This window comes from Lissotriton vulgaris, chromosome 7 (assembly GCF_964263255.1).
Source record: "Lissotriton vulgaris chromosome 7, aLisVul1.2, whole genome shotgun sequence".
Taxonomy (NCBI): domain Eukaryota; kingdom Metazoa; phylum Chordata; class Amphibia; order Caudata; family Salamandridae; genus Lissotriton; species Lissotriton vulgaris.
In genome coordinates this window covers 1,524,998,840-1,525,021,480 of record NC_141695.1, presented here as the reverse complement: position 1 = coordinate 1,525,021,480, position 22,641 = coordinate 1,524,998,840, and the positions used below count along the sequence as shown (strand labels likewise).

At 48.2% G+C, this 22,641-nt stretch overlaps 1 protein-coding gene across 1 annotated transcript in view; it reads right to left on the bottom strand.

Annotated features, from left to right (window-relative positions):
* The window catches only part of TCTN3 (tectonic family member 3), a 420,785-nt gene that overhangs the window by 49,103 nt on the left and 349,041 nt on the right, over positions 1–22,641 (bottom strand). Inside the window, exons 11-12 of the mRNA XM_086932394.1 lie at positions 21,109–21,206; positions 20,475–20,631 (exon numbers count right to left, since the gene is read on the bottom strand). Coding sequence (XP_086788520.1) covers positions 20,475–20,631; positions 21,109–21,206 — 255 coding nt within the window. The remainder of the gene's footprint in view (positions 1–20,474; positions 20,632–21,108; positions 21,207–22,641) is intronic.

Genomic DNA, 22,641 nt, shown 5'->3' with positions numbered 1-22,641 from the left:
GGCTCGCAAACGGCTTTATCCTATTTACCCTGGTTATCTTAAACTCCCTCCAGTTCGAAAATCCCTTAAAACCGCCACCAAGCATTACTTCCAGGAGAATTCCGGCTCGGTGTCCTCCCCGACGATACTATGGGAGGCGTATAAGACAGTGTTGAGAGGCCAGGCGATCGCGGCTATAACCGATCATAAACGTAAACAAAAACAGGAACGGGTAGAGTTGGAACTGCAGTTAGAATAGGCTAATGCAGCTCATATGAACGTACCGTTGGACGACACTCGACACACACTGTCTCTCTGCCAGCAAAAGCATGACGACTTTCTCCGTCGGCGGGTGTTAGAGCATATAGAGTCGACTGCGAGTAGGGTTTATGATGTGGGCGATAAGGCCAATAAACTACTGGCCTGGTTAGACAAGAAACGGGATGGTGGCAGGCACATTCTACAATTGCGGGACCGAGAAGGGACATGTCACACGCACCCTCCCAAAATTGTTGACCTCTTAGCGGACCGCTTCCAGGGGGTGTATACTCCAGAGGTGGTAGTTACGGCAGAGGCGGCGGAGCTAGCTCTCCAGGGTGTAGAAGTAGAGACGCTGTCGCCGGAGGCAGTGACTGAGCTGGAAGCGGACCTCACGGTGGAGGAGCTCCGTATGGCGATGGGTGGGCTGCGTACAGGTAGGGCGCTGGGCCCCAACGGGATACCGATCGAATGGTTTCAAACGATGTCGGATGCACTGGGCCCACCACTGTTGGCCATGTTTGAGAACTGCCGAGAGACCGGAACGCTGCCTTTAGACCAGCGCTTGGCGACGATAGTAGCTATTCCAAAGCCCGACAGACCTCCTGAGGACTGTACGTCTTATCGCCCGATCTCGCTCATTAACGCAGAGGCAAAGATCTTGGCGAAATTGATTGCTACTAGGCTGACTCCGCATCTTTTCCAGCTGATCCACCCGGACCAATCGGGCTTTATGCCGCATAGGAGTACGGCATTAAATCTCCGTAGAGTGCACGGCGCACTGGCTCGAGCACATTCACTGAAAGAACCGGCGGCCATTTTGTCGTTAGATGCCAGAATGGCTTTTGATATGGTAGAGTGGCACTACCTGTTTGCAGTTCTGACCCGGATGGGCTTCGGACCGAAATTTCTATTGTGGGTTCGACTTCTCTATACGGACCCAGTAGCCCACGTGGCGGCCAATGGCCACATCTCACGAGCGATTCCTCTGGCACGTGGGACTCGTCAGGGCTGCCCCCTATCCCCGTTACTGTTCGCGCTGGTCCTTGAACCACTCGCTATTGTTATTAGAAAGACGCCACTACTGAAAGGTATTAAATGGACGGAGGCCTGGGAAGATAGGGTATCATTGTATGCCGATGATATGTTGGTCTACTTATCTGCCCCCGAATCGAGTGTTCCGATATTACTGGCGCTTTGCGATAAGCATGGCTCGGCCTCCGGCTATACTATTAACTGGACGAAATCGGTCCTTTATGTCCTGAAGGGCCCTAGGCCAGTCCTCCCTGAACACTGTCCTCTAGTGTTGACTGATGTCTCCTTCAAATACTTGGGCATTCATGTCACCAGCGACACAGCCGTATTCTACGACCGGAACCTGGTGCCTCCCCTCCTTCGTCTGAAGGCAGACGCCCGACATTGGTCATCCTTGCCACTCACGCTTTTGGGGCGTGCTGCCCTATTTAAAATGATGGCACTTCCACGCCTCCTGTATGTTCTGGAAAATACCCCAGATGTAATTCCGCCCTCCTATTTCCATAAAGTCACCGCAGTTGTCACTACCCTGCTGTGGGGTGAGCGTCCTCCGAGAATTGCTCACCTCAAACTTAACCGTGGTTGGTACGACGGGGGAATAGCGCTACCAAATGTACAACTTTACTACTGGGCATCTCAACTCAAGGTACTCAACCAATGGCTCCACGCACCGCACGACGACCCGGCATATTTGGCTGATAGGGCCCAACTGGGAACGCAAAGTCTGTTAGCCCCTTTATATAACCCGAGTCTCCTCAAAGACCTGATTGGCCCTACTAAACATACAGTTGCCTTATGGTACAGGGCGCTCACTCGGCTGAAGTGGAAGGGGGTCATCACGAAACTTACCCCGCTTTGGGACACCAAAAAACTGGGCTGCCTCAGGTCCAGCAAGGGATTCACCCAGTGGGATAATATAGGCATTTCATCGGTGGGGGATCTTTGGACGTACTCGGGGGTGATTCCCTTTGCGCAACTACAACAGCAGTATGCCCTAGGCCCTACTTAAACATACAGATACATCCAAATCAGGCACGCTCTGCTGGCGGTGTTGGAACCAGGGACCACCGTCCCGGAGTCCTCACCTCTGGAAGACCGGCTTCTTACGGACTTTTTACAGACATGGGCCACCTCACTCACATATCGCAAACTACTAAATAATCTCCCAGACCCCCTGCAGAAACTGCGAGAGAAGTGGGAGAATGAGTTAGGAGCTATGGATGAGACGGACTGGAATGCTGCTATGGCGTCTCCAAGGGAGGCAGGGGTGTCGGCCAGGTTCCGGCTCATACAGTTAAAAGTACTGCACAGAGTATATTACACGAGAACCACCCTACATAGAATACATAGGGCTGAGACCCCTCACTGTCTCAGGGGATGCGGGGAGGACGGCACGTTATTACATACGCTGTGGGATTGCCCACTCATTGTCAGATATTGGCAACAGGTCATGCGCACAATATCCCAGGCCCTTGATACCTCCCTTACGCCGGAGCCACGCCTCTGTCTCTTGAATATATGGGAGGGTACTGACCTTAATCTTAGACAACAACAGTGGGTCACAATTGGTACAATGGTGGCTAAGCGTGATGTGGCGCAAAGATGGGGGGTGGCGGAAGTACCTACTTTGGCATTGTGGTGCAAGACCATGGACAAACTGATGCTAACTGAAAGAACTGTATATAAAATGAGAGCGAACCCAAAGAAATGGAACAAGGTATGGGAGGCGTGGAATAGATATAGAGGGGACCTGTGTGAACCGCTGCAGGAAGATGATGACGATGATTCGGACGATGAGGGGGAAATGATTGCTTGACTTGAAGGATGCTCTGGGGTGGGATAGGAACTGTACCTTGCTGTTGGGGATTTCATTTTGCATGCTGCTTGGGGGAGGAAGGGGTATTTACCTGAGTGATTGGGATCGGCATATTCTACTGATAGCATTTTTTCTTGTTGCTTTGTGACTATTCAACACAAATGAGCCATTGAGTTTGGTTTGGTTTTTCTTTTACAAAAATGAAAAAAATGGACTTGAAAACGTAAGATTTCATGGCTCCGAATACTATATCCTGATGACCTATCATATCATCTTCAACATTCGCTGCCGGACCGGAGGGTTGTCGGCTGAATAGCTGTGTAGAAGTACAAAATGTTGCCTTATCCTACGACATGCTTACTGCCTAAATGTACTACTGTTACTTTGATGATAACTGTCAATAAAAATCTTACACCAAAAAAAAAAAAACAAAAAAAAAAAGCCTCTAATTTCTGTCAGAAAAAAGGCAATAAAAGCCAGGGAGAGACCAAAGACGCTGAATGAAAAGATTCTCACCAAAATTCAGTTGTGAATTTTGAAGAGAAAAGCCAAAATTTGGCCGAGCTCAATGCTCCAGGGTTCTGTCAGCAGGAACCGGAAAAAGAAACTGAAGCAACTGTCACCAGCTCAGCATGATGGGATACTGGCAGTCCCTCGGTTCTTAAAGGTGCAGCCTCTATTTTTTACTTGTATAACGACGCCTAGAGGGCTACTCTGTCCTGCTTTCCTTCATCTTTATGTTCTATCAAAAAAGGGTTGGTGAAAGAGATTTATGTTGTTATATTAAAACATCAAGGAATTATGCACATAGATAATTCTCCTAGCCCCTTTTTAGGTCGAGGTAATATCCGGTCTGCCGAAGGCAGAAACGGAAGTACCGAGATTTAATGTTTCTTAGTGTGGACTATTTGTCCCGCCTCTGTTTTTGCCTCTCTCCCATTGGCTGGCTTCCTAAACGGAGGCCAGCCATTGGAGGAGAGAGCTGTCCCTCCGAATAGGCTCTGTCCTTGTCGGATTTGGAGGTGTGTTCGGTGTTCTTCTTTCCACTTTTAGGCCACGCCCATTCTGAGAACACCGAACACGCCCCCAATCCGAAAAATTTGGAACGTTGTTTTGTGTTTGCTTTCTGTGTTTCCCTGTGTCCTGTGAGCTGTTTGTCCCGTCCGATATGTCCTGTCCGATTTTTTTGTGTTTGCTTTCTGTGTTTCCCTGTGTCCTGTGAGCTGTTTGTCCCGTCCGATGTGTCCTGTTTGTCCCGTCTGATTTGTCAGCGTCACCATCCCGTCGTGTATGGCCCCCTTTTCCCGGTGTGCCTGTGAGCTCCGTTGAAGATTCGTGGGGTCAGGATGAAGCGCCAGATTTATGATGAATATGGTCAAATTAGCCTTGCCACCAATTGTGGCACATGCAAAGAGAAGGAAAAGCAAAAACCTGAGAAATGAAGGGATGCAGAACGTAGATTGAAAGCACAAGAGGAAGAGCAAACCATAGGAAATGAAAATCAAAAACAGAAAAAAAGGTAAAATGAACCAAAAGGGATAAGAATGAAAACTGCGTAAAATAGGCAGGCACTGGGATGTTGCTTGATTAGTTATCGGTGGCAGATGTCCTTGTGGCTTCACGTACTGCAGAGAAGCATCACAGATTGTACTTTCAGTCAGTAAACTCAGCGGGTACATGCACCACTGGATGAATGCCTTTGTTCTCTGAAGGAAAGTGAGAGATTCTGATCCCAATGAGAAACCACGGTGGGTTAATGCGCCTACCCAAATCATGTATGTACAACCTATTGGTCACAGGGTTCAGCCACAGAGCGTTATATAAGTGGGTCAATGCCCCGAGTGTAAAGATTTGTGTGCAAAGTGTATGTAACACCTTCCAGTCGTAGTAAGAGCGCTGCCTCCTGGACTAAGCGGAACATACTGAGACCAGTGAATAAATGTGAAACCAGACCAGGGTGGGGAGTCCAGATGAAGCTCCCCTGCACCCGACTAATCCCAAAGAGACCTGGCTCCAGTCCGGGGCGCGGCCAGAGTACAGCCCATGGCGTCCCCTCCCTGCCTCGGAAACTTTAGTTTCTCTTCCGAACAAACTTCCCTGATCACACAGACGCGGGCGGGGACTCAGGGCTGGCCCGGCTACTAATGAACTCACGGGACTCATGACTATAAATGGAAATCCCTTACGAGAAGTAATGCTTGCATCTGTTGTGACCGCTCTGCTACATCTGAGATGCAATACTGAATGCTAGTGTCAGGACAGTATGGCTGCTGAATAATTTATTGAAGAATCGCTGGCACAATTCAAAGTTTACAGTAATATTCATGACCACATAATTCACACCAGCTTTCCTCACAGCCTCTTAGCCAGCAAAGCATAAATGCTTCAATGATACAGGCTCTCTGAAAATTCACAAGACAGTCGTAGAGGCCAAACTGAATTTACTTCGAATGAGTACAGAGGTAGGTGTCTACAATGGCTCCAAGAAGCCTCTGGCAGACAGGGCTGTTACCTACAGTTTGAAGTGCAGAGCCTTTTGTAGACAGTAAAGGTACCTAGCAAGGGTCTGGCTTTTTTCTAATCTCAGAATAATTTTGGGCCACATTTTAGTTTATTGACGTCTTACCAGCCACACACTGCAAGATGTTAGTAATTTGTGCCTTTCTTTAAGCTAGAGCTTTCACACATTGTGAAAAAAATCTTTGAGAACAGAGGCAAAAAGGCTTGGTCACTCACATTCCTTTCTCTTTTGTTTCCAAATATTAGAAACATTTCTTTCTTAAAGATCTCTGACATTGATCACATTGAACACGATTAATTTGTCTCTAATAACACTGTAAGGTGATCTTTGACTACCAGATTGAGTTCCTTAACCACAAGAGCCATAAAGAATGAGTTGAGGAGATGAGACAATTGGAGTATTTCAAATTGTTCAAGACAACTTGCAAGTCCTAAAAGAAAGGAAGGCAAGAAAGGGGTAGAAATAGAAGCAACGTCTAGCACATATTAAAGCATTCCAGCTAAATGTATTAATCTAAAAGTAAAGCAACCCTTAAAAAAAGGTATTAACTTACATTTCTATACAGGTCAGCAAAACCAAAAATGTTAGCACATTTTCCAGGGAACCAAACAGGGGCAAGAATAGCGCTGTTACAACGAATCATGATTCAGAAAAGGGGGTGGTGATGAACAGAGTGTCTGAATTAAGCAGACCACTCTTACCCAGTCCAAAGATCAGGGCTTGATCCATCACCTTTTTTTAGCTCACTGCACCATCCCAGCTCAGAACCTGGCTACATGCAAATTAGTCTATTCCTGTCCCAGTGCATGATGGGAACAGGGCAAACCAAACTACCAAGCCAATTCTTATACTGGGAAGGAAACAAGCTTCCGGGGACCGGTTTCTGGCATTTCAGCCGTCGTCGGCCCGGCTTGCTTGAATCCTGATGGTGCAATGAGCAAGGGACTCACATCTGAGTATACCCTTCCACGCTTATGGTGGACAAAATGATTCAGAAAAGGGGAGATGAGACAATTGGAGTATTTCAAATTGTTCAGACAACTTGCAAGTCCTAAAAGAAAGGAAGGCAAGAAAGGGGTAGAAATAGAAGCAACGTCTAGCACATATTAAAGCATTCCAGCTAAATGTATTATTCTAAAAGTAAAGCAACCCTTAAAAAAGGTATTAACTTACATTTTTATACAGGTCAGCAAAACCAAAAATGTTAGCACATTTTCCAGGGAACCAAACAGGGGCAAGAATAGCGCTGTTACAACGAATCATCCTATAAAAGGGAGGCCAAACACTTGACGATGTTCATGAGGTAACCACAAATATTCAATTTGAACACTCAAATCATATACAATTGTAATAAGTCGAGATTACTGATAACACAAAGGAAACACTTGGGAGAGTGACATCATTGTGCAGAGTTAGAAAGCATGAAGAGAACAAGCATTGGCATAGCCAATAGGTCTCGCCTTTGGGACCTTATAAGTATTTAGTTATGCAGCAGGTCCCAAAGGAGACCTATTGGCTATGTTAATGCTTGTTTGTTTTGAGAATCTGGTCACCCTATGCAGAGGGCTGACACAAACCCTTTCAATTTATGTGCAGGCATCTGAGGTGATTTTTTGACAGTGTTGCTGGTGTTGAAGATTCACTCTATATAAAGTATATAGGAACAACTCTCAACCTCAGGTCTCGGAACTACCTGGGCTAACCTGCGCGCACATATGCTGGAGCCTATCTGTGTGTCTTTGTGTTTAATTTTAAGAAGTCCTTCAGAAATACATATACTTAAAGAGCCAGTCAATTAACACCACCTCTATCGATTGGTCAACAGAGTTTGATAGGGTTCATGGACCCAGAATGTCCACTTTATAGATGTTGGAGGGGCTACTGACACCCCTGATTGCACTCCATACTGAAGCAAGGATACTTTTGAACACCCTTGCTAATTCCAAATTATATGATTTCCCCCAAAAATGCGTAATTTCCATCAACTGTATTTGTTGACCTACTCGGAAAATCGGAAGCAATCTTAAAATAAACTTGCCCAAGCCAATGGTGGGTGTGTCCTGATCAATAAACTGGGATTGGATGAAGCTGTGGTTGCTGTGCACTTGTTCAGTAAATAGGGAGCAGCGCGCGCCGTGACTCAGGTCTGCGTGATGTGAGTCACTCAGTCACCCACCCTCAGCCAGATGAGCAGAGTTACTGGCCAGCAATGCAGGACTCACTGTGACTATGCTGGGCCCACTACGAGCAGATGAATGCGGGCTCGGACCCCTGGCCTCGGCGAGACCACAGGCCTCGGCATCCTCGGTCAGAGCCCAGGGAACCATCCGGCCCCAGCCCCCCAGACTCTGGCTGGGCATAAGAGCGAGTGCGGAAATACTGCAGGCGGTGGTGGTGGTGGTGGGAGAGAGAGACGGGAAGGAAGAGAGTGGGCAGGGACTGAGGCAACATCGGACGGTGCATTGGAGAGGGAGAGAATAATAAAAGACGAGTGAGGAAGGAAATGGTCATCTGTGTGGAACAGATAAAAGACAGGAGAGAAGTTGAAACAAAATGTAAGATAATGACAGCTGGGCAGTGCACCTCATGCTCCGAAGTTGCCGTAATCATGGAACAGAAGACTACAGTAAACGAAGAAATGACGGCCAAGGTTTTCAGTCTTAAATGTGCAGAACAGGGGCCAGTTAGTCAATCTAGCACAACATCAAACTGTCAATAAACTGAAAGTGAAGAGGAACTGTTGGTTCGGCTTCTGCTGCAGAAAATTAATATTTGCCCACATCGACCTCGAGGGCCACAACCGCCAAAGATAAGTGTCCACCTTCACTGACCCCAAAGGATGAAACTACTAAAGAAGAAAGCCTACCTTCCATTGATGCCTGAGGCTTGAGCCGGGCTGCTACTTCTTTTAACTCTTGAAAGCTGATTTTACTTTGCTCCTGTGTTTATCCTTTGTGTCCTACCCCCCCCCCGCCTGCACGCGCGGAATTATCGCGCTGCTTGTCTCCACCGACTGAGGGTGGAGGCACTACCGCTTTTAGCCTAATTTTAAATCTTGACAAAACTCACTGGATTGAGCGCTGCATTTTCGCTCCTCTGCCTCCTCCCCTGGGTGACCAGCCGATTCAGGGCTGACTCATCGGGGGCACGGTCAAAGAGACAGCGGCGGCCATCTTTGATAGGGCTAGCCTCCCTGGTGGCGAGAGGCTTGACTATAAAAATAGCAGTAGGACTTGCTCGCGAGGAAACACTTCCATTGATGCCTGAGGCTTGAGCCGGGCTGCTACTTCTTTTAACTCTTGAAAGCTGATTTTACTTTGCTCCTGTGTTTATCCTTTGTGTCCTACCCCCCCCCCCCCATCCTCCCCCCCCCCGCCTGCACGGGCGGAATTATCGCGCTGCTTGTCTCCACCAACTGAGGGGTGGAGGCACTACCGCTTTTAGCCTAATTTTAAATCTTGACAAAACTCACTGGATTGAGCGCTGCATTTTCGCTCCTCTGCCTCCTCCCCTGGGTGACCAGCCGATTCAGGGCTGACTCATCGGGGCACGGTCGAAGAGACGGCGGCCGCCATCTTTGATAGGGTTAGCCTCCCTGGTGGCGAGAGGCTTGACTATAAAAATAAACGGCCATTGCTCCGCGCATCGGACGCGTACAGCGGGCGCGCCATAGTCGCGCCGGAGTCAAGCCAGAGTCATGCCCGTCTGTGCTCGTCAGCGCTAAGGCAGGGCTAGGGCAGGGCTCCCTGGACATTCCCCACTATGCTATCCAGTGATTTCCTCACTGGTCTCCGTCCCAAGGTAAGCTCTTGTGCTCATGGAGCTCTTGACCCCCTCTGTGGGCCTGTCCAATGCCCTACATGCTCTTTTGAACTTCCGCTGCCCCTACCCATTGCAACCCTAAGTGTGAACCCCCCTACTGTTACCAGCCAACAGATTACACTTAAAATACTACATCTTAATGTTAGATCCTTGGTCTGCCACCACTTAGATGTCTTTACTATACTTACAGACGAACAGCCTGACATTTTCTTTTTAACAGAAACATGCCTTCATGACGATGCCACAGCAGCTATTAACCTTGCGCTTCCTGATGAATATGTCAATTATACTTTGAACCGCAACTCACGAGGTGGCGGAATTGTGGCTGTAACTAGATCATGCTACCCATGCTCATGGAAGACCATTCCCATAGCTGGTTGTGAAAGTGCCCATTTTGCAATTTCTATAAATCCTCACCTTACCATCTCTGGATTACTCATCTACAGACCCCCTGGCCCGGACGCCGCCTTCCGGCTCGCCCTTCCCGAGGTTGTCTCCTCGCTGGCCCTTAGATCAGCTAACATTAGCATCATAGGTGATCTCAACCTTCACTTAGATACTCCACTCTCCACTACCGCTAGTAGTTTCCTTGCAGATCTTGAGGCCCTACAGCTGTATCAGCTTATTAATCGTCAGACTCATGTGGGCGGGCATATCCTCGATCCCTTTCTGACGAATCTTCACAATGTTACCACTCTCCCACCCAGACCCATGGCCTGGACAGATCACCACCTAATAGAAGTTCAGCTAATATGCAACATCCCTCCTTTTAAGAACACCACTCCACCGATCTTTAAGCGGCCTTGGAGAAAATTGAGATTGGCCGACTTCCATCAGTTTATGTCATCGCATCCCCTTGACCCTCCTAAAGATGCCTCGCTGGGATATGACCACTTCTGTGAGTGGCTGACCCTAGCCTTCGACTCCCTAATTCCTGCTAGATGGAGCAAAGTTCGACCTGGTCCTTCTAGCCCGTGGTACAATAACTTCCTTAGGCTTCTTAAGACTGCCTGCAAACGAGCAGAAAGAACCTGGCGTAAGTCTTATGATCCCGACCTCAAGCAGACTTACTTGACTAGTATTAAAGCATACCATCGAGCTATATGTAAAGATCGAGCCACGTTCTACTCCGAGGAGTTTAAGAATAGCCCTAATCCGACAAAACTCATCTTTAAGGTCTGTAAAGATCTTATCAGCAAGAAAACGGCGGCAATAGAAAAACGCTCCTTGAATCACTGCGAAACGCTAGCGGCCTTCTTTGTAGAAAAAGTCGAGGCGATCTATCGATCATTTCCCCTACAAACTGTACATATAACCAACTTAGGAAGCAATCCCACGATCACTAGATCTCTCTCGCTTATACCTAAGCCATCTCAGGAAGAGTTTAAAGCCCTTACTATAAAAGTTAAATCAGGCTGACCTGCTGACCCCTTAAGACCTGCACAATTCAATGAATCCACCGAGATTTGTTTGCCTCCTGTGCTCAATCTAATTGGGCTATCCTTTGAGTCCGGGACTGTTCCCAGTAAATGGAAACAAGCTACGGTTATCCCTATTTTAAAAAAGCCCACCTTGGACCCTTCAAAGCCTGAACATTATCGACCCATCTCCCTCCTCCCATGGGTATCCAAACTTGCGGAGGCACATGCCAACAAAATCCTGTCTAACCATCTTCAAAACTCAGGCATTCTAGATCCATCCCAGAATGGTTTCCGTGCAGGCCATAGCACGGAAACTGCTTTGTTGGCCATGGTGGAGCATTTGCGGAAGTTGATAGACGCAGGACAGACGGCGTCACTGATCCTGTTGGATCTCAGTGACGCTTTCGACACTGTCTCCCATCCCATCCTTCTTCAGCAACTACAAGAGGCCGGTGTGGAGAATACCGCACTAGAATGGTTTCGTTCCTTTTTATCTGGACGCACCTTTAAAGTCTCCACCCCCCCATTTGAATCTGCCTCACGCAATATCTCCCAAGGGGTCCCGCAGGGCTCGGCACTCAGCCCGACTCTTTTTAATTTATACGTGCAGCCGCTAGCCACCATTGCAAAAAACTGTGGTTTAACCATGGTGTCGTACGCCGACGACACCCAGCTAGCGGTTGTACTAAATGGGGACCCTGCGGTTGAAGCCCCGAAATTTCAGAAAGCCCTAAAGGAGGTGGCCAGTTGGATGACGAAGAACTGTCTCCAACTTAATGCATCAAAAACAGAGGTCCTAGTTCTGGGTAAACAGGCTCATCTTTGGGGAGACCACTGGTGGCCACCGGAGCTAGGCCAAGCCCCCACTCCTGTGACTGAGGCTAAGAACCTCGGGGTCTGGATTGATTCCAACCTTACTTTCATCCCCCATACCAAAAGAGTTGCTGGCACCTGTTTCGGGGTTTTGCAGAGCCTCAGACCTATTATAAAATTTTTCGAAGACCCAACTAGACAACTCATTGTCCAAGCTACAGTACTCTCTAGGTTGGATTATGCCAGTTCGCTTCTTTTGGGCGTTAACCAAGCTGAATTAACACGCCTTCAGCGTGTGCAAAATGCAGCCGCCAGAATGCTAGTAGGCCTGCCCAAATTCTGCTCCGTCAGTCGCACCATCCACGATCTTCATTGCTTGCCTGTCGGACAGAGGATCAAGTTCAAAGCTCTGTGCCTGACCTTTAAGATCCTAAAGGCCTCTTCACCTCCTATTCTGGCACAGGCAATTACCTACTACACCCCTGCTAGAGTACTACGCTCAACGGGTCAATTTCTGGCCTGTGTTCCTCGCTTCAGGAAGGCCAGAGTGGGAGGTCGCTCCTTTGGCGTTCTGGCAGCGAGTCTCTGGAACACACTACCTGTTGACATCCGTGCCATATCTGACATACTGTCTTTTCAAAGAGCTATCAAGACTTTTCTGTTTCCATTACCCTAATCTTGATTCTGGCTATTTCCCTCTTCTGGTTGTGTTATTTTGTCCATTATAGCGCCGGGACGCCACTTTGCTGCGGCAGCTGAGCGCTCTATAAATTCTATAACATAACATAACATAACATGAATATGAATATGAAAGTTAAACAAGGATCAAAGTGGATATGAGAGAGAGTGGCATGAGCTTGAAACAAGACCGGGAGCGAGCAGCAGCCGCAACAGAAGTATCATGTGACACGGCATGGCATGATGGAGTGGGAGGGGAGGAGTGCAGTCCTAGGGAGCTCGGGAGCGACCAGCAGCCAGATAGCAGACTGTGCGCCCCTGCTTGCTCCTGAGAACCATAGCTATGGCAGAAAACATTTAAAGAGAAGGTGGGACATACCCGAGCCTTTGGCCAGTTGCATGCTTTCTTTTGTGAAAGCCTTACGCAAATGGCAATCAAATGCGTGGCTGGAAAAAAAACATCACAAGGAAAAGATGTGCCAGATGGAAGTCCTTACTAGAAGCTCCTCAGGCGAGACCTAAAAAGAGTCTTCGCCAGTGAAGGAGTTTATAAAGTACTCCAATTCAAGAGTAAAGGAACCCGGGTAATAAAGGAATGAAACCTGAACAGTATGGAAGATACAAGAACAGGAAACAATAGTTACTGAGAGAAGCCTACAACAGTGTACTGGCAGACTGAAGAATAGTGCTTGTCACAGTAAATATGAGACAACCATAGAGTAAAAGTTTACCGGTAGGTCTACATTATTTTCACTTTGGTACTTTGGCACTTTTTGATACACTGTTGCAGTAGTGTATAGCATAGGTCCTGATGAAAGCCTGTGGAGGCTGAAACATGTTGACCAATTAACATCTTCAACTGATAGTAATTCTTTACATACTATCCTCAATCTGCTTTTTAATCATGCCGTTATGATGGTCACCTCCAATAAAGTTGTTTTTTGTCATCATAACAGGTATTTTTAACATTATTCTTCACATTTTGAGCACTGCGACCCCCTTTTCTCTTCCCCTCAGCCCACTAACATAATCTGCTGGCTGTCCATCTCACTGGAGGATCCCATACAGGCATCCCTTGGAAAAATATCCCAGGAGATGTCTAGTGGATACCAGTTTATAATTCTCAAACCCAGATGATGAGGTTCCGCCCACGGGTGGGCTGATGGGTACTTTTCTCTGTGTCTCTCTCCTCTGGTCTTTCTTTCTTTTCCATACACTACAATTGAGTGTTTTCTCCACAGTATAGTAGAGACCCTTAGCATCCCCTTGTTTGTTGTTTGTGGGCCCCTGGACCACCCAGGGCTCCCAGGCCCGGAGGCGCAGGGAAAGCCTCCCCGGGCCCACGGGACGCCGTCCCGGGCACCCTGCCATGCACCAGGACCAAGGACAGAGCCCGGGGTGGGGAGGCCACCCTCCCCGGTGCCCCTGGCAGCCCCTGAACACTACAAAGCAGGGGGAGGTTCCCATTCCCACAGGACCCAATCCGCGGCAGGCTGCCATGCGGTAGGCCCGGGGACAGACCCCGGGCTGGGGCAGCGTCCTGGCCCATCCAGCTGCCCGCTGAGGACCACTTGGACGAAAGGAGTTCCGGAGTACCCTGTCCCTAGTAATCCGGAGGAAGGCTACCCCCCTTTCTGATAACCCGTGCGCATCACAAGACTCAGGGGACCCTAGGCGCAGATGCGCCCGACCTTCTGGAGCCCTGGCTGGGATTGGAGAGGGAAATGAGCCCTCATCGGGACTTCAAGTGCAGCCCGGCCATCTGGTCGCCCATTGGAAAGCATTGCATGCGGCCAGGTGGCCGAGGAGAAAGGTGCGACCAGATGGCTGGGACTGAAAGGCTTACCATCAGCCCGCCCGAGCCTTCGTGGCTGGGCTCCCACCTGTCCTTGCAGGGCTCGGGGACACAGCTTTCCAGGGGGCTCGGAGACCCCGGCTGGGTTTCAGGCAGGGGTGGACCGCCAGAGCTCTCGGGCCCCGATGCCCGGGGGAGGACTGCCCGGGACCCATGGAGCACGTCCTGGGCACTTTGCCACGCCGCTGGCTGGAGGAGGGAGCCCCGGATGCCTGGGAGGTGTTGGCCGGGCCCAGCCCATCTGGGAACCGCCAACCCGAGAGGGGTGTCCCGGCATACCCTGCCCCTAGTAATCCGGAGGAAGGCTACCCCTCTTTCAGGGAACCCGTGCGCACAGCGAATCGGGAGACCCTAGGCACCGACCCGCCCGACCTCCTGGAGAACTGGCTGGGATCAGGGAGGCAAATGCGCCCTCATTGGGACTTCCAGGGCAGCCCCGCTATCTGGTCGCCCTATTAGAAAGCGTTGCGTACGATCAGATGGCGGAGGGGAAAAGTGCCATCAGATGGTCGGGACCGAAAGGCTTCCCATCTGCCAATCCAGAGCCTTCGCACTTGGGCTCCCGCCTGTCCTTGCAGGGCTCGGAGACCCCGGCTGGGCCTCAGGCACAGGGTGGACCGCCGGAGCTCTCAGGCCCGGACGCCTGGGGGAGGACTGCCCAGGACCAATGGAGCCCATTCCGGGCACTTTGCCACGCCACGGGCCGGAAGGAGGAGCCCCGGACGGAGGCGAGGTGTTGTCCGGTCATAGCCCATCTGGTCCCCGGCAGAGAACCGCCAGCCTGGGAGGGGTGTTCCGGCATACCCTGCCCCAAGTAATACGGAGGAAGGCTACCCCTCTTTCTGGGAACCCGTGTGCACCGAGAGACTCAGGGGACACTAGGCGCGGACCCGCCTGGCCTCCTGGAGCCCTGGCTGGGATTAGGGAGGCAAATGAGCCCCCATCGGGACTTCCAGGCCAGCCCAGCCATCTGGTCGCCCCATTGGAAAGAATGTGACCAGATGGCAGAGGGGATAGGTGCAACCAGATGGCCAGGGCAGAAAGGATGCCCATCTGCCCGCCTGAGCCTTCGCAGTTGGGCTCCCACCTGCCCTTGCAGGGCTTGGGGGCTCCGCTTCCTGGGTGACTTGTGGACCCCGGCTGGGCCTCCGGCACGGGGAGGACCGCCGGAGCTCTTGGGCCCGGACGCCTGGGGGAGGATAACCTAGGACCCGTGGAGCCCATCCCGGGCACTTTGCCACGCCGTGGGCGGGAGGAGGGAGTCCCGGGACGGAGGAGAGGTGTTGTCCGAGCATAGCCCATCTGGTCAACGGCAAAGTACCGCCAGCCGGGAGGGGTGTTCCGACATACCCTTCCCCTAGTAATCCGGAGGAAAGCTACCCCCTTGTCTGGTAACCCGTGCACACTGAGTGACGGATGGGACCCTGATCGGGGAGGCAAATGAGCCCCCATCGAGACTTCGAGGGCAGCCGGCCATCTGGTCGCCCCATTGGAAAAGCATTGCGTGCGACCAGATGGCCGAGGGGAAGTTGCGACCAGATGGCTGCGACTGAAAGGACGCCCATCTGACTGAGCCGAGTCATAGCGGTAGGGCTACTGCCTGCCCTTGCAGGGCTCCGGGGCTCTGCCCCAGGGACTCTTGTCCCGGGCAGATGGACCGTTGGCAGGCCGCAGGAGGGGGGCTCCCAGGCCCTGACCGAAACCCAGGCCCCAGAGCCGGTCCCTGCTTCTCAACCCAGCCAGGCTGGGGAGATCGGGGAGCCAGCCAGGGCACAAGGAAAGCCTGTCCCGGGCACACGGGCCCTCAGGACGTACGCTTGTTTTCCACAAAGTTTTTTCATAACTCTGCGTAGTGGGGTTACGCCAATCCCGCCTAGCCGTACTGATGACGTGGGCAGAGAAAATGCTTTTGCAGAACAGACTGCTAAGGAAACAGCCCTAACAAAGATGAAACGTATGTTTGTAGCAGGTCCAGCTAAGTGGGTCCCTGAAGTTGTCATGTTCGAAAATACCCTTGAAAGTGTAAAGGAGATACAAAGTGATGCCACTGTGGAAGAATTAGTGAAATGGCAAGTACAGGACAGTTTAATGAGGAAGGATGTTGGATCCATAAATCAGGGAAACAGTGATGGCTATTGCCATATGCATATGTTCTTCCTGTGGTTATTATGGCACATGGTTCAGCTTACATTAGTGACAAGGGCATTTGTAAGCTGGTAGCCCCTGTATGGCAGAATGACAATATCTCCAAGGCAGCTGCGCATTTTATGAAATATTGCATGGTCTGCATGATGCATAATCCAGGGAAGGGTACCCCGACACCACCTGGTAATTTTGCACCACCCACTTTTCCTTTTGAAGTCCTTCAGATAGACTATTTAGAGTTAGAGAGATGCAATAGTCTTAAGTATGTTTTGGTGGTTGTATGTGCATTTAGTAAATTGGTTGGGGCTTACCCCACTAAAGACAATACAGCCAATACGGCTGCAAAGGTACTCCTGCAAAGGCACTCCTGAAGGAGTTCTTGCCTCGTTCCGGCTTGCCACAAGTTATCTGGAGTAACAACATAAGTGATTCAATTGATTTGTGAGGGTCTCCATGTAAAGCAAAAATTCCATGCTGCCAATCATCCACAGTCATTGGTTTGGTTGAGAAGTACAATGGTACTCTCAAACTGAAATTGGCAAAAATTCAGAAGACCACAATGTTAAAGTGGCCAGATGCCTTACAATTAGCTCTTTAGTCAAGAAGAACAACAGCACATTCTAGGACAGGATTGTCTCCTTACGAGGTCGTGTTTGTGAGCCCGGTATTGTCTGGGGCATCCCGGCTCCTCATAGGTTTTCTGGTATTGAGTACCCTGTATTGCTCGATTACCTTGGCCAGTTAACAGAAAGTTTACGTTCTATTCACCAACAGGTGCAAGAGCCCCTACCTTACACAGCAGAAGGACCCTGCCAGGATATCCAGCCCGGTAACTTCATTGTGTTGCGCAACTTTCAATGGAAGAAAAGTTTGGAGCCACGCGGGAAGGGTCTTGAGCAGGTTTTATTAGCAAAGCTGCCTGCTGTGAGGGTTGCTGGCCGTAAGAATTGGGTCCATGCGTCCCACTGTCGGAGGATTTCCTTACCATTACCCTATGACAGGTGGGTCAAAGACGGAACTGGGGAAACGGAGTGCGAACAGATGTCCAGTTCAGCGATGCCCAGCTAACGTAGACACCGACCGATAAAGAGAATGAGGATGTGTTGAAGAGGTTGCTCCTCCAGAAATTCGAGCTATCCAAGAGCCTTTGTTCACTGATCACATGGTACCTAGGGCTACCAGGTACAATTTGAACCCTCTGTTGAGGAAAACTACATCTAAGGAGAAAAGAGATAAGGAATTGACTGTGTAAAACAGGTTGTACTGAGTTATAGTACCAACGGAATTAGTTGAGGTTAGTGAAAGATTTCTGCTTACTTTATTCTAGTTGTTTGAACATTAGATAGGGAAGATCGAAGTATACCCTGAAGGTATACCATCTTGATTGACGTGGGATAAGAGCTTAGGACAGAGCAAGTTCCACCGCTGGTGCTCAAGAGCGCCAACGTATCGATGGACAATAGGAGCCTGTACCAGTGATGCTCTGATGGACACTGGGAACTTGTATATTTTTACTCGCATTTTGATCCCCTCTTTATCATCCGTTATGCATCCCTCTGGTAGACCGGCTATGAAGTAAGACCAGCCAGTGATTCTTGTTGCTCAACATAATATGGTGTGGACATGTGAACAGAAAGTAACGTGTGTTGCTCTTGTGGTTTTATTGCTAATAATGTTGTGTGGGGTGTCATGGGCTTTGGGAAATGATCAGGATGTACCTTTACATAGCAAGGGAAAGGTTATTCCTCATACAAGAAAGAAAAGGACAGCCTGAGTAATATATTTCTAGATATACACACAAAAGATTCTTTGGAGAAGTGACAGATTGCTACCCCACTGAAACGGTCTCTAGTTTATGACTGCATATCCATCGTCACGTATAAATTATACATATATTCTCATCCACCGTAATTTACAGAAGTGAAGCGAGTTTTTGGTTTTGGCTGTCCAGGACCTTGCTTATATTTTATAAAAACCATTGGGATTGGGCTATCCAGGTTGTGATAATAATACATATTGTGACAATTTTTATAGGGATGCATAGAACGTCACTTTGGTGGGCTGGCATTACAAGGAATTGATAGTCGCCCGGGAGGCTGGTTATTATTCTGCTTGTTGCCCTATCCTGAATAACACAGACACTTCTTTGTATATCAATTGTTCTGGAATAGTGTTGTACAAAAATACGATCCCTTTAGTGAATGATTCAAGTACTTTCGGAATGAACACTAGATATGCTGCAGTAGATTAGGAAAGGACCGATTGATGCACACCTGAGGTTTTACTTTTTGTCTAACTGTATATATTCCAACGTGGGTAATGGTACAGATGATGTGGCTTTCGGGATGGTGTTGCCTTTAGGTGTGCCTTGTAAATATGCTAAGCCTAATGTCCACTGGTGTAAAAGGTCTTTGACCAAGGAATTTTGTGAGGAAGTGACTGATATAGAGGTCAATAATTATTGTAATGGGATCACTTTTGAATACATCCTTTCTTCCATTTTCACTTTGGGTGGTACTTCAATGGCCATGTGTGAAAAAGCTAGAGAATATTTTGGGTGCAAGTTGCAAATTTTATATAATACTACGGTAGCAGCTTTACGCGACATCACCACTCAGTTGGAAAATATTCAAATACATTCAGAGCAGACTAAATACACATTTGATTTTATCTTAGCCAAGAGTGGTGGTGTATGCACGGTAGTGGGAGACCAGTGTGTGGTCAGGATCAAGAATATGGAAAAGAATATTACCAAGCATATTCTAGACATCCTCGAGAATGTCAAGGGAATGGTAAGTGGAAATTGGAGTTGATCTCTTTTTGGTGGCTGGGGCTGGATTCTTGAAAAGGTAATGTACCTGGTTGTGATATTGTTTCTTATTCAGTGCCTCTCCTTCTATTGCTCCTATTGTTCTCACCCCTTAACGGAAAATATTGATTCATGATACCAATGTTGCAATTATGGTACAAAAAATAATAGTGGACCTCATGAATATAGAGGAGGGCATTTTCAAGACTTCTTCCCTCCCTACAGTCTCCTTTCCCGATACTGAAAACATGGAATGCTCATAAGGATTTATTGTTATTATTGTTCCTGGTTTCCTCCTTTCCCTGTTGTTGTTAGAAAGTGTTCTAGCTCATGCTAAAAGGAGGGTCTGTTAAACTAGGAATATTCATGTTTGCGCATTGCCCAATGTAAGTTAGCATTCGTTGCGCCATTTTCTTAGTAGGCGCCATGTTAAGCCGTTGGAAACTGATCTAGTTTAATTCGGAGAAATGCTCCACTATAAGTTTTGTTTTCTGCCATGTAGGCCTGTTCCCGTAATGAGTACATTGTTACAGTTAGTGCATACCGTTCTCACTAGCTAAAGGCCCTCTCCCACTTGTCTGATGGCAGGCCCGAATGGAACAACCTTGGACCTTGGACCTTGTGACTTTGTGTGAGATACCAGTGCTCAAACTGTTTTTTTCTATATTCGACTGCTTAGCTGCACCTGCTTGGAAAATTCCACTGTGGGCGTGTTTTAGCTCAGTTACGAAATGTACATAATGTATCTCTATGCTTGTTGATTTCAGTCCCTCTGCAGCACTCCTAGTGACTGGGCAGACTGGGCTCCGCTCTGAGTGTATATGAATAAACAGTTATTGGTTTGTATTCTCTACTGTCTGACCGACTCTTCATTTGGTATGGAAGGCTGAGAGGTGGTCATTAGTTACCCGGTGACCCTAATCGGGCCACTTCCTTCATATTTCAGGGTTGAGGTCAGAGAGACTGAAATAACATACCTCCAAGTGAAACTGCATAATTTGTGCATATTGCCTACCACAGAATTCTAGAACCCATGATCACTCACTCATTCATATACACACACACACACACACACACACACACACACAGGGTTTCAGTTGCAGGATACCCTCCCGGGTGATAATGCACTCTGCAATTTGTGAAACATAACACACACACATGCGTTTGTTGCTGTGTAAATAGTGAAGCAAAAGCTTAGTCGTCCACAACTTTCAATAGTTTACTAGAATGGCTTTTCAAGAGGGTATGGCCAGTATTGTAGTTCCATTTATCTACACCCTTGCTCTCCCCTTTCTCCTTCATTCATCGCATTTTAATATTACCTGGCTGCAGTTCTCATAAATGACCTGGGTGGTCCAATCAGTGGAATTGCTTGGATTTGCATTGCCAAACATGGCCAGATTTTGTGGCGGTTGTGTCCCCAGGAGGGTCTTCATTAGGTCCTCAGCAAAGCCTGTGCAGGAGTTTGATGCCACCTCACTGAAAATAGATGGAAATGGATTAGGTCCCAGGAGTATGAGTAAAAGGCGAGGTTCCAAGAGGGCAGGTGAAATTATCTAAAAGGATAGGGGTCTGTTTCCAGTCTAGCAGGGGGAGATCCGGAAGGTCCCGCAAGAACATAATTGGCCCCTGGGTGATAAAAATGCAAAAGTAATTTGTTGACAGTGGTGATGTTTCAGGAGTGCAGAGATCTGGTTACAATGGGGAGGGGTTAAAGAGTGGAAGATGGCAGGGGTGGGGGCCATGGGATAATGAGTATGGAACCTATGGGCAGAGCATAAATCTTAGGAGGACATAATACAAATGCCTGACAACATAGAAATGAGTCCATCTCCACCCCTAGGAAAAGCCCCAATCCTCCTCAGTTTTTCTGCTTGTCCCTCATCATATGCCACGATTTACACTTATTTTAGAGAGGCTTCGTGCCCCTCAGCCCCAGAGGACTTATTGACTTACCTAAACCTGCAGCCTGTCCTCATGTTCACACCAAACAGAGCGGTGGACCGACTGTGAGCAGAGCAGGTCCCATCGTTCTGACTCTGCATGATTGTCACCTGGGTGTCTAATGTTAAGAAGACATCATGAATGTAGAAAGCCAGGAAGCAATGCATGGTGGTATAGCCTTTGAGAGGTATGCCACCTTAGGATTTGCAGACTCTGAAATGCAGCTTAAGGGGAGCAAATCTAAGAACAAGGCACTAGGTTAAGTCTGTGGAGTGAATGGCCTGCCTGGTGGGAGCATCTTTAGTTGCCAAGGACTTGGAGGTACATACCTGGAGGGTTTGTAGCTATAAGTATGGATAGGAGTTGAACGAGCAGTGGGATAAATTACCTCTGCACAACTGTGGTGGAAGAGGGTCACAGGCTATTTTGTTAAATTATTTATCTGAGAATGCATCTGCATGGACATAAGTTATAACTCTCATTGGAGATCCAGAACTTAGCCAATTTGGAGTATTTTGGAGAAGTAAAAAACGAGTTACTTACCTGTACACTATGGTTCTCCAGTATTATCTTTCATAGATTCACATGCTTGTATCTTCCCCGTTGTCATGGTGGGAGTCTCACTGTAACAGAATGAGTATCATAGAGTAAAACACTGCATAGAAAGTCCCATAGGGGACCATAATATTTGGATGCCAAACCTCCTCATTATTTGGACCAAAACTCTGCCAATCAGCTGCCAGCCCTGACATCACACTCCCCAGCAGAGCCATCAAACCTCAGATTTTAGCCCCAAGTAAGAGCCAAGGATGTATCCAGAGATAAGAGGTCTACCTGAGTAACGGGGAGGTGGGAGCGTCGCATGTGAACCTATGAAAGATAATACTGGAGAACCATAGTGTACAGGTAAGTAACTAGTTTTTTTCTCCAGTATTGAATCTTTCATAGATTCACATGCTTGTATCAGACTACCGAGCAGTACTTATAGAAGATGTGTTGCTCAGGAGAGAACCTCACCGACTGTGGGCTCTGCTCCTATTTCTGCATACAAATAAACAGACTCTTAGAGTAGTGCTTAAAATGTACACAAAGTATGTCTGCTGAACAAACAGAGTATCAAAAAAGCAAAAGCATAACCTTGAAAGAAAGCTAATGCATACACATAGATATATAAATGTATATATACATATAAATATAAAATCTTGACCAATACCTCAATGAAACAGATGGCAACGAGCTGCTTGTCCCACTGCTGCATCATGTCGCCATGCTGTTTCTAGACAATAGTGTCTAGTAAAAGTGTGCACATTTTTCCACGTTGCTGCTCGGCAAATGTCTGGCAGTGACACTCCTGCAAATAATGCTGTAGAAGCTGCCATTTATCTGGTCGAATGTGCATGTACTCTGGATTGGAGAGGATTACCGGCTTTGTCATGGCACAGAGAGATAGCCGAAGAAATCCATCTAGAAATACTGGATCTTGAGAGTGCCAACCCTTTTCTTGGACCAGAAAAAGCTACAAAAAGCCGGTTTATTTTTCTGAAC